Source organism: Rhincodon typus, chromosome 3 (assembly GCF_021869965.1).
Source record: "Rhincodon typus isolate 14 chromosome 3, sRhiTyp1.1, whole genome shotgun sequence".
NCBI classification, from domain to species: Eukaryota; Metazoa; Chordata; class Chondrichthyes; order Orectolobiformes; family Rhincodontidae; genus Rhincodon; species Rhincodon typus.
The window spans coordinates 3,441,800-3,460,154 of NC_063334.1; the positions used below are offsets into that span (position 1 = coordinate 3,441,800).

An 18,355-nucleotide genomic window follows, 5' to 3' on the forward strand; every position below is an offset into this window, starting at 1 on the left:
AATGTAGACTGTATAAAACCTTGTATTCATCACTGTTCAAACAGAGCAATTGTAGAGATCTCAGCAGGGGCTGACTGGAGGCTCAACTCCCTTGTGCACATTAATTAAGCTGCTTGAATTCAAAACTCAACAAACAGTGTCAATATCCACTACAACTTTAGGAAGACAGAAGCTGATATATACTAAGCGGCGCAGAGCAAGACTAGAATACTTAATAAGTACTCTGCATCAGTGTTTACTGGAAGAAGGAGGATGCTAACAAAATATCATTAGAAATAGCAATGGTAGAGGTAATGATAGGATGAACATTACGAGGCTGGATTTACTGAAAAGAAATGTACTGAAAAGGCTAGCAATGATTGAGTGAATACTCACCTGAGTGATTACATCCCAGGGTTTGCCATAATCTTCCAATGTCGCATAGATACAGGGGAGGTACCAGAGGATTGGACAGTGGCAAATGTGCCATCCTTACTCAAGAAATGGCAATAAATTCTGCCCTGTGCTGATATTGCACTTCTGAGAGTGCAGGACTCCTCTTTACTCCGCTGAAGCAAGCTTGACACCTCATTTAGGCTTTGGGACAGAGATGAGCCAGAATGTTTCAGTGCGGGGTGACACAGCACAAATTGACTCATAAAGAAAATCAAGCATGGCATAAAACAGGGTCTGAGCCTGTTTTCCATTAACAAGGAAACTAATTTCACCCCTATACGTTTGACTCACGTTGTGCTTTTTTTTAAACCAAAATACCTTCCACGAATGACTGATGCTGAATTTTGAAGTTTGAGGTCGGAGGAGGGTGATACAGGTGCTTCTATTTGACCCTGGTTCACCAGCGGTCCGCTTGTCAAACAGAGCTGCTTGTCCAGATAGTATCCAGGGTGGATTGGGCTAAATCAAACATTGGTCAAAGTGGGAGCCTCCCCTTGTTGGAATGAACTCAATAGCCCCGTTAAGAGTGTCCCAAAGTCCCTGTTTGCATAGGCAGCATTTTGTGCTGGCAGCATGTGGCTTCAGGGCTTTAGCCGCGGCATCCTCACAGAGCTGAGCCGAGCTGTGACCAGTGAAGCGGGACAGACCATGCAGAGGAACCAGCCGCTGGCGAAGGTCTTTGTGAGCCGGCGGATCCCACGGGAGGCGCTGGGCCTGCTCCGGGACTCGGGCATGTGAGTGTTTTCATTCCCGCAGCATTCCTGTTCCAGGAAAATATGTCAACGCCACTTATATGCTCAGATACTTTGTAAACTTCATTTGCCAACGTTAACCCAACTTGCCAGCTACTTTATATTTAGGCTTTAAAAATTGAAATAGTTTAAGTTAGGAGACATCCTTGGTACAGAGGAGGTGTTGGTGTGCAGAGCAAGATACTGGGACCAGTTCCAGAAAATAATGAGCGTTGGAGAAACCAAGAATGATAAGCTCATTGTGTCTTTAAATTATTGTTGTTTATTTGCTTTGTCATAAAGAAAATTCAAAGATTCCTTTAGGATGTTCTTCCCCTGTCATTACCTTCTCTTACCTGGGGATGATTCTGCTCTTAGCTTTTCTAGAGGTTATTGACTATTATAATTCTAATAGTTCATCTATTGCAGTTAAACAAAACAAAAACCGCCAGCGCTAAAATACACAGCGAGTGTTTACACGGGTCAAGAGAGGAGAAGGATAGTTTTAAATGTTCAGGGGTCACTACCTCTTGCAGTATCTCATTCAAACATGAATTTGTAAGAGAAATGTTTGCAGCGCACAGTTTCAGTTGAGCCTGGTCGGCTCTCTGATGTAAATAGATATGGGAACATGCACGATCCCTTTGGAAGGGCCTGTCAGGTTAGTTAGAATCTGTTAGAAAACTGATTCGTGCAAATTGTAAAGTAATGATGTGCTGCAATTATCAACACGATATCTAGAAAATTAGCCAGAGTTCCTGATCCTGATCGTTATTCAATGACTCCCTGCCTTGGTGTTCCTGATGCCAAACGGTCTGCTCGATGTAGCTGCCCATAAATGACTGAGGCCAGTTTGGTAAATTGTGGAGAAGGCTATGGCATGCTGTCGGCCTGTATCCCGTGTGGCGTTAGTGCCTTCAGGAGCAGAAGGGAGGATCACTAGTCTTTTCATATGTAAGAAGAAAAGTTGTAACTGGTAATATTGACTTGTACAGTGTCAACTCACCGCTCATGATCTTTCCTTGTCTATAAGGCATATGAAAAAAATGATAAAAGGGGTTTTTTTGGCTATTTTCGAGGTCCAACTTGATCCATTCTACCCAACTGGTTTAGTCTCCTGATTGAAAATTTTGCCCTGATTTCAAAAGACTACTGGTGTGTATTTCCCACATTTTCAATATTTAACTCCTTCAGATTTCTAACAAAACACAACTAGTCTGGAATTTGAAACGTAAAACCCTTAAGTTGAGGTAACCTATTTCCTAACTGCTCTGAACAAACTCCCTTCCTTTAAGGGAGACTGTACTTGCATGTGACCTCAGCCAGGTTTTTGCAAACTACTCAAAAGCTTTCCAATCTATTAGCTTTTTCTAGGCAAAATATCAATTATTGATTCTTGTAAACCAAAAGCCTTTCAATGTTTGCTGTCTCTGATCATAAAACTCTCACAGTGCAAACAAATTCCCAGTATCACTTCAGAGGAGCCTTAGTCCACTTCTCTGACACATACTGGTTTAAATCATGGTTTCAGGAAGCTTTACAAGTTAATTATTACCCTGTCATATAAACAGACCAAAATCCACATGCTTCTAGTTCAAAATCCAAATTCTGAAATAAATTTTATATATATATATAAAATATATATATATATCTATAAAAAATATATATATATTATCACTGACCTTACATCCCAGGCGGCTTGCTCCATTTTCACAAACCATAAATATAACAAGGTCAGTTGTACTCCGATACCTGTCTGGAAGGTTGAAATAAGAAGCATCACAGAAAATGACTAATTTCATGTGTTTTGGGCTTCCCAAGTTGGAAACCTGAGTATTTGTTTCTCTGTTTTTAATTTTAATGTTTTGTTTGCCTTTAATACATCCTCAATGGTAGCATATTTCATCATAACATTTAGTTCCAATACATCAAACTTGATGCTTGGTCTTTTTATATAACCAATTCAACCTTCCAAAGAACTTCTTAATGCTCTCTTCCTTCTTTAATAAAAGACCATGTTTCTGTGACAACCTGGCATGATTTTTTGGTATATGAATAACACTTTCTAAGTAAAATTGTTGATGCATGGTTACTTCCAACCTATTCTGTTTAATGTCTAAGCCTATTTGTTTAAATACCCAGTAGCCTGACTCCCAATTTCAAACTGCTTACATTTCACAGAACCGCCCAGTAGAAAATCATTGACTTGCTTGTCTGGCCTAGTTTTGGTCAACTTACATTCCCATGAATATGTGGCCATCAGAGCTATGAAAAGTACCATGATTATGCTTCCTGCACTTGGGATAGAGGTAGTGGTGGTGGGGACTTCAATCTAGCTGTTTGGTTTCCAAGTCTCTCTTTGAAACCCCGAGTCTTATATGTCCCACAAGAGAGGACCTTTTCCATACATGCATTTCTATGCATTAAGACTGGCTGTCCCCTATCTGGCACTTCAGAGTCAACACCAACTTTTGATTTCCCTCTTGTTAATTTATCCTCTAATTTTTTCACACAAAAACTCCCCAGTTGTAAGGGCTTCTACTTTGAGTAATGTTTCTGGATTGTTCTGTTGCGTAGTCTAGTCAAGCTACAGCCTCTACTTGCCCTCCTATATCTTTCTAGACAACCTCTCTAAGAGAGATCAGAGGTTTTCTTGCTGGCGTGTGATCTGTTCCCAGTGCAAGGATCATTCCTGGATCCATTATGAGAACTCTTACAGTGGTTCTCAATTTTCACTTTTTCACCTATTTGCAGTCTATTGATCTTATATCTTGCCCATCATCTTGAACATTTAGTCAATGTTTGAAGTTGCTACTAGCTCTCCCTACAGTAGTTTCACTCCTCCATTCACTGGACCTTTCTGGTATATATGTTATCTGAATATCCCTTCTAGGCACTTATGCTTTAGGTATAATTGTTCTGTTCGTATCTCAGTATTATTCTGCATATCACTATCTGACCCCTTATCTACTACGTCGTGTTCATCATAGATGTTGAACATTTAAGTATGCAAAGTACAGGGTGCCTTGATGTGTTCTGTTAATTGCTAAGATGCTGAAAGTTCTTAATCCATCTCAATCAACTGAGGTGAATGGATCTTAATAGTTACCATTTAAAAATCACTGTCTTACACCCCATTGCCTTACATAGAACTTTATACTGTTTATAACCAGTAGAACTGTGGATGCGGTGTATCAGGAACAAAAACAGAAGTTGCTGGAAAAACTCAGCAGGTCTGGCAGCATGTGTGAAGAAAAATCAGAGTTAACGTTTCGGATCCGGTGACCCTTCCTCAGAACCAGACAGGTTAATTCTTTATAACCCTTCCTTTTAGGATATTCTAAATCCCCAGGACTACAATTTATCTCAGGTAGTTTTAATTGATAACTTGGAGTGCTGAATTTTCTCAAACTACTTTTTTCATGAATGCCCTACTTCCTGTACATAAAGCATGTGTATACAGGAAAAAAAATGAAATAATTGTACTCCTTCTAGGGGGACTGTCACACAGCATAGAATATATTTTGGGTTTCCTTCCAATAAACCAATTGATGAGAACTCTGTGCAGGATAGCACTGACAAGATACATCAAAAGACCACCTTCCGTGCTTGAACCATTCTGTTATGTTGCTGCCATATCAGGGCAACTACTAACTTGCACTTTGGTTCATCAACTAAGATCTATGGTGCATCTCATTGATCACCAGTCCATTTTTGAAAGGCCTTTCGTCTGTGGTGTTTATGACCACAGTGTTCATATTTTCGTAAATGTATCTAAACTCATCACTTGCAAATTCTGCCCCCTTAATTGTCAGGCAAATATGTAGCCAATTCTTCTTGTCTGTTCTTATAGAGCATTAAGACAATTGTGGGGCATTTGCGTTACCTGTTTTTATTTAACATAATGAAGAGGGAGGAAACACTGAATGCAAAGTGGCTGTTTGAAGTGGAGTGGAGGACGGTGGGAGGAGAATGTTAGTCAACCAAATTTGCAACTAATTTTTGTCGAAGCCTGCCTTCTTTCTCATGCTGAAAATTTTAAAGTAAATTTGAAATTTGAAAACCAAAGTGAAGGGCCAAGACTTACTCTGAAAAGAATTAAGGAGGTGATGAGGTAATCAGGACGTGGCAATGACAAGTTTGAGTTTTAAAACTGTGGTGATAGTAAGAAGTAGGAAATACTAAGGGAGGCAGAGAGAGAAGAGAATGAGTTGTGCTTTGAGAAGGACTGAGTTAAAGTCTGAGTGACGATTTCAGTAGAGTAGGGAGCAGAGGTTGAGGTTGTGATGTTTTAAACTTTGCTCCCTTCTCAAAAAGTAAATGATTTGTATTAGATATTCACCAGCAATAGATGTAAATCTGGCCATGAAGAAAAGAATCGAGATCCAGAAATTCAGCTCAAAGCCTTTCATGGACTTCAGGTAACTACCCTTTCAGCCTCACTGAGGCCTTCCTGACTAAACTGAAACGCAGAATACTGTAATGCTGGAAATCTGAAATAAAAACAGAAAACACTAGAAATACTCAGCAGGTATCTGCAGTTATCATTGATGCAGAGAAACAGAGTTAATGTTTCAAGTAAATGACCTTTAATCAGAACTGGGAAAGTTTATTGATGTGATAGGTTTTGAACAAGGTCAAAAGGAAGGTCTATGATATGTAGAAAGTCAGGGGAGATTGAATGACACAGTTCATCTTCCAGAGGCAAAGAGAATTGTGGTGAGGCAAGAAAAGAAACAAAAGATGTGCCCAAGAACAATGTGCTGCTGACTGAAAGGAGAAAAAAAACAAAACAACCAAAGGAAAGGATACAAAATGGAGAAGAGAATATAATCTAAAAATTATTGAACTCCTTGTTGAGTCCAGAAGGCTGTGAAGTACCTAATCAAAAGAAAAGGTGCTGTTCCTTGAGCTTGTATTGAGCTTCACTGGAATAGCGAAGTAGGCTGAGGATGGCAATGTTACCGTGAGAACAAGGTGGAAAATTAAAGATGATAGTCTGAACTTGGATCACACTTGCAGATTGAATGGAGATGCTTGAATTACTTCTTTGTTTCGCTTTACTTTATCTTAACTGCCTTCACAATCCCTTCCCTCATTAATTATTTAGTTGAAAGTCATCACTTTTGCCCTAGTTATGTGATTTGCCAGAACACCAGTCTCAGTGCAGTTCAGGTGTAGACTGTCTCCATGGTACAGCTCCCATCCTCCGCAGTACTAGTGTCAGTGCCTTATAAACTGAAACCCATTTCTCTCACACCAAGCGTTAAGCTATGCATTCATCTCTAATCTACACCAATTGACCATAGCTCAGGTAACAATCCAGGGATTATTACCTTTGAAGTTCTGCTTTTATCAATTGATCTCATAGCTACTCATCCTTATTCAGCAGAACCTCTTTCCTCGCTCTGTCTATGTCTTTGGTGCCCATATGGGCCATCACAACTGGATCTCCGCCTCCCACTGCAAGAACCTCTCCATCTCCAAGCAGATGTATTGGGCACCCAACACAGTCATTTGAACTCTCACTCTCTCCTACAGAAGACTCTGTAGTGCCCCTAACTATATGATATCTTACTAACACAACATTCCTACTTATTCTCGCGCCCCACAATTACGTGGCTTACTGTACCACTAAGCTGTTGGTCGGCTGACTGATCCATCCTGCAGCCCCTCCTGTAATCCAGATCAGCAGAAAGAACCTCCAACCTGTTAGACAGTTACAAGAGATGAGGGTCCTGCACTCTTGCCTTCTAGGACTGTTGCAGTCGTATCCTCCTGTCTCTGACCACTAATCAAATCAGAAGATTCTAACCTAAGAGGTGTGACCACCACCTGGAACAAAGTGTACAGGTAACTTTTCCCATCTCTGATATCAGTGCCTGATCAGCACAGCTTCAGTGATTCTGAGCCAACACTCATCAAGTTGTGGGCACTTCAGATGTTTACAGCCTGGATCACTTGAAATAAAACTTCTGTTTTATTTAATTTCCAACTATTAAACATTCCGTTAGTCTTCTTACTTAAGGACAGATATAAGTGCAGGTTTTCAATGGTTAAAAGGAGGTTCACTAGATTGACACCTGGAATGAGTGGGTTATCTTATGACGATAACTTGGACAAGCTGAACTTGTTTCCAGTGGAGCTTACAGTGAGAAATGACTTGTATAAGATCCTGAACAGTCTTGATAAGGTGGACATGTAAAGGACGTGAAACAAAAACAAAATTTGCTGGGAAATCTCAGAAGGTCTGGCAGCATCTGTAGAGAGAAAGCCCAGTGACCCTTCTTCAGAACCATTCTGAAGAACTGTTTTAAAATAGGGGTTCATCCTTTTTAGGACCAAGATGAGGAGAACAGTTTCCTTTCAGTGAGTTTTGTGACTTTGGAACTCTGCCTCACAAGGTAGTAGAAGGAGGATCACTGAATATTTTTAAGGTAGATAGCTTCTTATTAGGCAAGGGAATCAAGGTAATCAGGGGTGGATGGTAATGTGGATGTCGGAACACAAGCAGATCAGCCATGTTCTTATTGAATGGCGGAGCAAGCTGGAAGAGTTGAAGGACCTCGTCCTGTTCCTATTTCATTTGTTTGTGTGTACACTGCTATCCAGATGCTCCCATATTCTTCAAACACAACACATCACATGTGCTGTAATTCTTTAATGTGTTTAAATTAATTAGTTTTAATTACTTTAATTAACCATTTTAAATCTTCCATTCATCCTTTAGATAAGAATTCAAAGGTATAGAGAATTGCAAATTTTACGCACTCGGTCAAAAAAGTGCATAAAGGTGCACCCAACAACTATATACAGGCCAGTCAATTTATCCTTGGTGGTGGAGAAGCTTTAAAAGCAATCAATTTAATAATCGCTTGCAACAAATATTAATTAATTAAGGAAAATCAGCAGAAATTAGTTAAAGATAAATTATGCGCCACTGAATTTTTTCTGTTCTGATTAGGTAACAGAAGGTTGATAAGAGAAATGCAGCCGATTTGGTGTACAGCATCTGAAAAGCATTTGATAAACTGGTATATCAGCAAAGTTAGAACCCAGGGAATAAAAGAGTCAGTAGCAGCATGGATACGAGTAACAGGAAATTGAATTGCGGTGAAGAATTGTTTTTCAAACCATAGGAAACTATGTAATGGGGGAGGGAGTCCCTAAGGGTCCATGTTAGGACCATTGCTTTGCTTGGTATTTATTAATGACCTAGATTTGGATATACAAAACTTGGAAGCTTTGGGAATCCTGTGCTTTATGAATAGTGTACCAAAACAAGGAAGTCATGGAATATTTTGTCCAGTTCTGAGCACTACATGTGAAGGTTTTAGAGAGGCTTTAGAAAAAATGCAGGACTACAGTTATCTGATCAAATATACCAAATAAATCACAGGGGAGATGATGGCATAGTGGTTTTATCGCTGGACTGTTAATCCAGAGATCCAGATAATGTTCTGGGGACATGGTTTGAATCCCGCCATGACAAATGGTGGAATTTGAATTCAATAAATATCTGGAATTAAGAGTCTAATGATGACTGTGAATCCATTGTCGATTGTTGGGGGAAAAACCTGTCTGGTTTACTAATGTCCTTTAGGGAAGGAAACTGCCATCCTTACCTGGTCTGGCCTATATGTGACTCCAGACCCACAGCAATGTGGGTGACTCTTAACTGTCGTCTGGGCAATTAGGGATGGGCAATAAATGCTGCCTAGCCAGCAATGCCCTCATCCCATGAATGAACAAAGAAAAAAAAAGTTATTTTACACAGAGATAGTAGGAACTGCAGATGCTGGAGAATCCGAGACAACAAGGTGCAGAGCTGGATGAACACAGCAGGCCAAGCAGCATCACAGGAGCAGAAAGGCTGACGTTTCGGGCCTAGACCCTTCATCAGAAAAATTTTACACACGTTGATATCTCTCAAACAGCAACGATGTTCCTAGGTTATATATCCTAGTTCCACCAATTGAGGTAAAGTTTCTTCTGGTTCTTTTAAGGAAAAGGATATTCTCCACAATTAAGAACCTATTAAAATTCCATGTTACAAGCCATGTATTCCTGTACTTCACTAATGGGTTGCCACATTGTGAAAAACAAGAGTTCTCCCATATTTCATCAGAATGTCCCAGTCTCATTATGTACCACAGTTAATCAATGACAGTTCAGTTAATGGGTTACTAGCTGTTCCAATTCAAAGTGCTTCGGATGAACTTTGATCTTATTCTTAAATGGCAACACTTGATGTTGATTTGAAACAAAATAGATAAAATCTTCCAAAATCTTCTTTTGGATTAGAAGTTAAACCTGACTAGTAGATTAGTTATCTGATTCTTCGGCTACTGTGCATGTATTTAATTAGGAACCCAAATGAGGATAATCGCCACACAGAAATAGAAATTGAGTAACAGACATTGTTGTTGGGCATGTGATCATTCACATAAACTTTATTGGCTGGCCTGTCCCTGGTGTCTTTCGGGCTTTCTCTAATCAGTTAGTTTCAACTTTATCTTCAAGCCCAGTCCCAGCACTATGTGAGGTTGATGTCCCTATGTTAGGTGAGACCTCTGGAGTTCAACTGAATATGATTAGGCCTTAACAAGCAAACAAGCTGTGTTTGGGGTAGGAGGTGTGTGTTGAAAGTTGGGGGCAATGGTGAGGGGGTTTGATTGGAGCATACAGCATACAGGGATTATGACAGAGGTCGAAGGACTTCTGGTAGATATCCTCTGTTCCTAGTACCAGCTCTTTTTTGGGGAGGGGTACAATGCAAGTTTTAGGCCCCTTTTATAAAATAAATTTAAATTAAACTTACATCTATGTCACTCCCAGTGGGAATGGGACAATTCAACAATATCATTTCAGTCTGCCCTATCTGTGCAGTGCCTACTGTTTAAAATGCTGTTTTGGAGATTTACACACCATCTGCATTCAGACCTTCCTGCCATGAAAACTGCAAATGTCAATGCCAGGAAAGAGCAGGATAATAATATTTTCTTTCTTGACTGCTACATTGCTGGAGGTGCAACAAAATTTCCCAGCATGATCTGCATACCTTCCCTGCACTGGCATACCCATTGGCAAGGGTGTGCACTATGACCAATGCGCAACACCAGATGGGAACACTGAGATCCCATTGCCTGCCTGAAAGGATGTTGGAAACTGATTCAATAATAACTGTAAAAAGGAATTGGTGAAATGTTTGAAGGGGAACATTTGTAGGGGAAAAGGCAAGGCAGAAAAGTGATTTGGGTAGATCTTTCAAAGAACCAGGACAGGTAAAATGGTTGAATGGGCTTCTTTGGTGCTTCATCATTCGATGATTTTATGAAATGGGTGTATATCCAGCTATGAAGAGGGCAATGAAAATATAGTAACAAGACATGCACACAATAATAAAGTAAGAGAATTAAAGTTAAATTGCAAATGCAGAAAATCTGAAATAATAATTGGAACTGCAAAGAGCAGATAACATAGGAGGAGGGCAAGACCATCCATCTCTTTAACTTGCTCTGCTTTCAAATAGATCGTGGTTGGTTATCTACCTCATGACCATTTCCTCACACTATCACCATCTCCTTTGATGTCATAAGTATCCAGAAAACTAGACATCTCTGTCTTGAACATATTCAGAGGAATCTCAGTCATTGGAGTAAAGAATTCCAAATATTCACTACCCTCTTGTCCAAATCACCATGAAATTTCTTAACGCCATTTGCACAACACACATTCCCACCTAGTTTCTTAGCTGCAAACTTGGAAGTAGTATATTTGATCCACACATCCCAATCATTAATAATGATTGCAAACAGCTGGGGTCCAAGCACTGATCCTTGCAGTACCCCCACTGGTCACAGACTACCAACTAAGAATGACTTGTTTATTCCTACTCTTCATTAACATATCTTTGATCCATGCCAGTAAATTACCCCTCTCCCGTGTGCTCTAATTTTGTTTGCTAATCTCCTGCTTGGGATCTTATCATAAGCCTTCTGAAAATCCAAATACAGCACATCCACTCGTTGCCCTTATCTGCTTTGCTGGTAGCAGCCTCAGGAACCTCATCAGGTTTGACAAGTATAATTCTCCTTTGCATAAATCCATGTTGACTGCCTGTTCAGATTATTAATTTTTAATTGTCCACTTATCACTTTCTTTACAATAAGTTTTAGTATTGTCTGTCGTAGTAATGTCAGGCTAACATGTCTGTTAGTGCCTCATTTTCCTTCTCCTTCCTTTACTAAATGATGAGGTTACTTTTGCAATTTTCCAACCTGTTGGTACCATTCCAGAATCTATAGAATTTTGAAATGATACCAATGCATCCACTATCTCTACAACCAGCTACTTCAATACTCTAGGATAAGCTTTGGGCATTTTCCAACTTTTAGTTCTATTAAATCCTCTGATCATATGTTTTTTCAATGTCTCAATCTCACTTGTCCTTTGGAACTCTATTATTTCTGAAAAATAAACTCAACACAGTTCTGTCAATACTCATCAGGCACAATTCTTATGCCTTCGCCCCTTCTGATGTAATCTTCCAACAGTCTTCGTTTTCTCATGAATACACTTCAAAACGTTTCAAAGGACTGAGGTATGGAATATTTTTGAAATGTAGTCATTGTCAAAATATAAGAAACAACTTATGCACGGCAGTGTTCCACAGGCAGCAAGATAATGACCGAATAATTTGGTTTTGGATGTTGGTTGGGGATGAACATTTGTCAGAACACTGCGGAAAACTGAAATGGTGCTGTGGGGTGTCTTTACATCTGCCTGAGAAAGCAGAAAGGGTCTTGAGTTAACATCTCATCTGAAAAATGCATTTCCATCAGTCCTGAGGAGATTCATCACTGCACTGATTTTTAAATGTAGATTGTGTATTCAGGACTTGAAGTAGAATTTTAGCATAGTTGAGCGTTCTGATTCAAAGGCAAGAATGCTACCACTGATCTACAGTCAATACTAATAGGTTCATTTTGTGTTTTTTTTAAATTTCAGCTGTGATATTAAACACTGGGATTCTGATGACACTGTCCCTCGTGCAGACCTCTTAAAAGGGGTTGCTGGAATAGATGGATTATACTGTTTATTGACTGAGAAAATAGACAAGGAACTTTTAGATGCTGCAGGTACAATTTTATGTAGCCTCTGTAATGATTCTTTGTTAAATTTAAAAGACTGAAGTATGTAATTACTTTTTTTGGAGTTCAAGGAGTATTTTGATACAATCCCTGAGAGACTGATAACTTTTAAAAAGAAATTTGAACTTCTCGTGCATTGGCTGGCACGACAAGATTTCAAGTTTTAAGAACGTTACGGTAAAAACAAACTGTAAAAGCAACATTGACCAAACATTATTTCAGTAGATAAATCATACTTTCAAAAACAGAGCAGAAATTGCCCCTTTTATGCTTACCACAACTAAAAAATTCCACTTTAAAGATAAGATTTATGCTGACCTTAAAAAGGCATTCAATTCTCCCGGACCCATTCCAAAGTAATTCTTAGCTCCTGACAGTTTATTTTCATTCTTTTCCTTTCCCAGCCTGGTTACTTTTAATCATAAACTTTCACAATGAGATAACAAGGTGTAGAGCTGGATGAACACAGCAGGCCAAGCAGCATCAGAGGAGCAGGAAAGCTGACCTTTTGGGCCTAGACCCTTCTTCAGAAATGGGGGAGGGGAAGGGGGTTCTGAAATAAATAGGGAGAGAGGGGGAGGCGGATGGAAGATGGATAAAGGAGAAGATAGGTGGAGAGGAGACAGACAGGTCAAAGAGGTGGGGTGGAGCCAGTAAAGGTGAGTGTAGGTGGGGAGTTAGGGAGGGGATAGGTCAGTCCAGGGAGGACGGACAGGTCAAGGGGGCGGGATGAGGCTGGTGCGTAGGAGATGGGGGTGGGGCTTGAGGTGGGAGGAGTGGATAGGTGGGAGGAAGGACAGGTTAGGGAGGCGGGGACAAGCTGGGCTGGTTTTGGGATACGGTTGGGGGAGGGGAGATTTTGAAGCTTGTGAAGTCCACATTGATACCATTGGGTTGCAGGGTTCCCAAGCGGGAACTTTCACAATGGTAGTGATATTATCTTTTTAACTCAAGAATCTTCTAATCTCCTTCCAAATCCTTGAAAAATTGGTCTTTTTGATCCATAAGACCATAATATGTAGGAGCAGAATTAGGCCATTCAGCCCTTCGAGTCTGTCCACCATTCAATCATGCCAGATATGTTTCTCATCTCCATCCTCTTGCCTTCTCCCCATAACGTTTGACCCCCTTAGTAATCAAGAACCCATCTATCTCTTCCTTAAATACACTCAATGACTTGACCAGAGCCTCCAAATCCAAACTCCCACCCCCATACCTGCATTGTGGCCCACAGAGACGATACATAGCCCATAAAAGGAGAAGCCCCAATGACAAGCATCCAGCCCAGTAGCTTTCTCTGTTTACGTTAGTGGTGGTCAATGAAGGTGGCCCTCCTGCCTTAATGTCCCTTCATGGCTCATCAGCAGGACCCCAACAAGTAAGACACCCAAGTTCTTCACAAACCCCCCCTTTCTTGTCTTCATGAGGACCCTGACTTGCATGCTATTCCAGAACCAGTGCTGCACTGTCCTTGTGGGCCTGGCTGCAGTATCAGTTGTTGCCCCCAGTTGGTACTGGAGAACCATCAGCCTATGTTTGATTGGCACGTCTCTGATGTGGGATGTCCTGTTATTGAGATGCGGAAGTCCTGCCTAAAGTCATTTTGTTGTCAATTTGCTGTTTAATTCCTGTGATACAGCTGTTACCTCCCACTCCAACCCTGAATTTTTAACTGGGGAGTAGAGACTATGGCAGCCCATTATATCCAGCTTTAGAACTCACAACTGTCTGAAATGAAATCATAACCTCCCAACTTTCACGCAGAAATTGTGTGCCACTGAGCCAAGCCTTACTGCAACTTGAAACTTGAAATTTAATAACGGATTCTATTATTTAGAATGGAATACTATCCAGTATAAGATGAAAAGACAACACAGTGTGGCACTGGAGGAACACAGCAGCCCAGGCAGCATCAGAAGAAGCGTCCCGACCCGAAAAGTCAACTTTCTTGTTCCTCTGATGCTGCTTAGCCTACTGTGTTCCTCCAGCTCCACACTGTGTTGTCTCTGACTCCAGCATCTGCAGTTCTTGCAATCTCCCAGTATAAGGTGAAAATATTTTAATTCTCAACTCAAGTTTGACATTTTACAGAAATGCTAAGTTAGCTTGGTTTCATTTTAAGATTATTTTCCTTCTAAAGGACCCAACCTGAAAGTTATCAGCACTATGTCTGTGGGGTTCGATCATCTCTCTCTAGAAGAAATTAAAAGAAGGTAAAAGATTAAAAATAAAATTCAGTGTTATTCAGTTTGTACGTTACAACCTCATTAACTTAACTTTTTGTGCAGAGTATAGTATCTAAGAAACTATAGTGCCATGTATAATATTATTCTCTGAAGATAGTTTTCCTTATTTAGAAGTATCTACATTCTTGACAAATGTATAATTTTGAACTGAGTAACACAGTAGATTATACCAAGCTTTTCAACTCTGAGACTTGGATTCAATAACAGGAGGAGACCATTTAAGCACTTGCGCCTATTTCATTACTTACTGAGGTCACGGCTAGTCTGTGAGCTAACTCCATACAATTGCCTCTGCCTAATACCCCTTCAAAGCTTTGCTTAGCAGAAATCTATTAACCTCTGATCTAAAATGAACAATGAAGCTAGCATCAATCGCCATTTTCAAACTTCCAGTAGCCTTTCTGTGTAGGAATGTTTACTGGCCTCATTTCTAGAAGGCCTGGGTCTAATTGTCAGATTCTTCTCTTAGAGAAGTCCACAGTTCTAGATATTCTATTCAGTCAAATAAAGAAGATAGTTTCCCTTTATCAGTTCCCTATAATATCATAAATTTCCATCAGACTGCTGATTAACCTTCTAACTTAAGGAAGTACGACTCTAGTTTTTGTAATCTCTCCTCATAATTTAAACCTCTGAGTTCATGTGTCATTCTGGTATATCTATGTTACACTGCCTCCAATACTACTATATCTTTCCCAGGATGTAGTGCCCAGAACTGCTCACTGTACTCCGTGTCTGGCTTTGTATAGCTGTAGTATGGCTTCAATGATCTTGTATTTTAGTCCTGTAGACACGAAGTCCAGCATTCTATTGGCCTTTTGATTATTTCTGTACCAGTTAATGAGATTTCAATTTTTTGACCATTTATTCATGGGATGTTGGCATCAGTTGCCAGACCAGCATTTATTGGTGAAGATGAGCCATCTTCTCAAACTACTGGATTCTTACTGAGTGTAAGTACACCCATTGTGTTGTCAGGAAGGCAGTTCCAGGATTTGAACCCAGGAGTGGTGAAGGACTGGTGATATAGTTCTGAGTCAGAACTTGAAGGAGAACTTGTAGGTGGTCATGTTCCCATGCATCTGTTAACATTTTTCTTCTAGATTGTAGAGGTTATTGGTTTGGAAGTTGCTGTCGAAGGAACTGCATTCATCTTGTAAATTGTGCATTCTGCTTTATGCAGAGTTGAAGGGAATGAATGCTGAGTTAGTGGATGGGGTGCCAATCAAGCAGGCTGCCTTATCCTGGATGATGTCAAGCTTCTTGAGTGTTGTTGGATTTGTATCCATCCAGGCAAGCGTTCCATCATAATCCTGACTCATGCCTTGCAGATGATGGATTGATATTGGGGAATCAGGAGGCGAGTTACTTCCCACAAAATTCCTCACCTCTTACCTACTCTTGTAGTCACAGCATTTATATGGTTATTTCAGTTTCTGGTGAATGACAACCCCAGAATGTTGTTGGTGGAGGATTCATTGGTGGTAATACCCTTGAATGTCAATGGAAGTGTTTTTAGATTCTGTCTCACTGGAGTGTTTGGCACTGATATGTTGTGAATGTTACTTGCCCCTAGTCAGTGAATATTGTCCAGGTCTTACTGCACATGGACAGAGGCTGTTTCAGTCTATGAGGAGTTGCAAATGATGTTGAACATTTTGCAATAATTAACGAACATCCCAGCTTCTAGCCATTATGATGGAAGAAGGTCTTTGAAGCAACTGAAGATGGTTGAGCCTAAGACAAAGTCCTGAGGAAATCTATTATGATAGATATACCTTAAAACAGTGGAAAACAAACAACAGTACAGCACAGGAACAGGCCCTTTGGCTAACCAAGACTGCGCCAAATGATGCCTTTCTAAATTGAAAACCTTTTAGGTCTACACAGTCCATATCCCTCTATTCCCTACCTGTTCATAAATCTGTAAGATGCCTCTTAAACATTGCTATTGTATCCTCCTTCACCACCTCCTCTGGCAGTGCATTCCAGGCACTTACTACCCTCTGTGTAACAAACATGCCTCTCACGTCTCCTTTAAACTTCCCTCTTTTACCTTAAACCCAGTTTCCCCAGTAATTGACATTTCTATCCTGGGTAAAAGACTGACTCTCCATCCTATCCATGCCTCACATAATTTTGTAAATTTCTCAGGTCGCTATTTTCCAACTTCTATCATCATCTGACATTCAAGTGAAAACAAACCAATTTTGTCCATTCTTTCCTCATAACTGATACCCTACAAATCAGCCAATATCCGGGTAAACCATTTCTGTACCCTCTCCAAAGTCTCCACATCCATTTGGTAGTGCAATGACCAGAATTGTACACTATTTCAAGTGTGGTCTGACTAAGATTCTATACAGCTGCAACATGACTTGCCAACTTTTATACTCTGTGCCCTGACCGATGAAGGCAAGCATAGCATAAAGTCTGTGTCCAAAACTAGGCGGTATAGGTTTAAGTTGAGACGGGAAAGATTTAAAAGGGACCTAAGGGGCAAATTTTTTACGCAGAGGGTGATGCGTGTTTGGAACGAGCTACCAGAGGAGATGATGGAGGCTAGTACAATTACATCATTTAAAAGGCATCTAGATGGGTACATGAATAGGAAGAGTTTAGAGAGATATGGGCCAAATACTGGTAAATGGGACTATTTTAATTTAGGATATCTGTTCAGCATGGATGTGTTGGACCGAAGTGTCTGCTTCCATGCTGTACATATCGATAAACTCACTATGCCTTCTTGACCACCTTATCCACTTGTGTTGCCACTTCCATGGAACTGTGGACCTGTCCACCTAGATGTCTCTGTATGTTGATGCCGCTAAGGGTTCTTCCATTTGCTGTATACTTACCTCCTGCATCATATCTTCCAAAATGCGTCACCTCACATTTGTCCAGATTAAACTCCATCTGCCATTTTTTAAAAATTCATTAATGGGATGAGGGGATCGCTGGCTAGGAAGAATTTATTGCCCACCCCTAAATGCCCAGAAGGCAGTTCAGAGTCAACCATATTGCTGTGGGTCTGGAGTCACATGTAGGCCACACCAGGTAAGGACAGCAGTTTCCTTCCCTAAAGGACATTAGTGAACCAGATGGGTTTTTCCAACATTTGACAACGGATTCACAGTCGTCATTAGATTCTTAATTCCAGATATTTTTATTGAATTCAAATTCCACTATCTGCCATGGTGGGATTCGAACCCAGATCCCCAGAACGTTATCTGGGTTTCTGGATTAACTGTCCAGCAATAATACCAGTAGGCCATCACCTCCCCTTGGGTCATTTCTCTGTCCACGTCACCAACCCATGTATATCTTGCTATATCCTCTTGCAGTCCTTCTCACTGTATGTAGCTCTCCCAATCTTTGTGTCATCTGCAAACTTACTAATCAAGCTGTCTACATTCTCTCCAAATCATTTATTTATATTACAAACAACAGGGATCCCAGCATCAACCCTGCAGAAACCACTGGTCACAGATCTCCAGCCAGGAAAACACCCTTCCACTGCTACTCTCTATCTTCTGTGACTAAGCCAGTTCTGTATCCATCTTACCAGCTGACCACTGATTCCATGTGATTTCATCTTTTGTATCAGCCTGTCGTGAGGGACTTTGTCAAAGGCCTTGCTATAGTCAACATGGATAACATCTTCTGCCGTGCCCTTATCTTTGTCAATTCCTCAAAAAACTCAATCAAAATAGTGAGGCATGATCATCCCCCACAAAGCAATGCTGCCAATCGTTAATAAATCCATATTTTACCAAATCTGAGTAAATCC

At 40.4% G+C, this 18,355-nt stretch overlaps 1 protein-coding gene across 2 annotated transcripts in view; it reads left to right on the forward strand.

Annotated features, from left to right (window-relative positions):
• Window positions 1–885: 885 nt before the first annotated feature.
• LOC109925772 (glyoxylate reductase/hydroxypyruvate reductase-like) overlaps window positions 886–18,355 on the forward strand; it is a 37,889-nt gene continuing 20,419 nt past the window's right edge. The window contains exons 1-3 of one of the 2 annotated variants that reach the window (XM_048595081.1): window positions 886–1,169; window positions 12,177–12,307; window positions 14,460–14,532. In XM_048595081.1, coding sequence (XP_048451038.1) covers window positions 1,009–1,169; window positions 12,177–12,307; window positions 14,460–14,532 — 365 coding nt within the window. In that variant the 5' untranslated portion in view covers window positions 886–1,008. Of the gene's footprint in view, window positions 1,170–5,496; window positions 5,588–12,176; window positions 12,308–14,459; window positions 14,533–18,355 lie in introns of those variants that run through there. The other variant, XM_048595082.1, reaches the window with a different exon arrangement.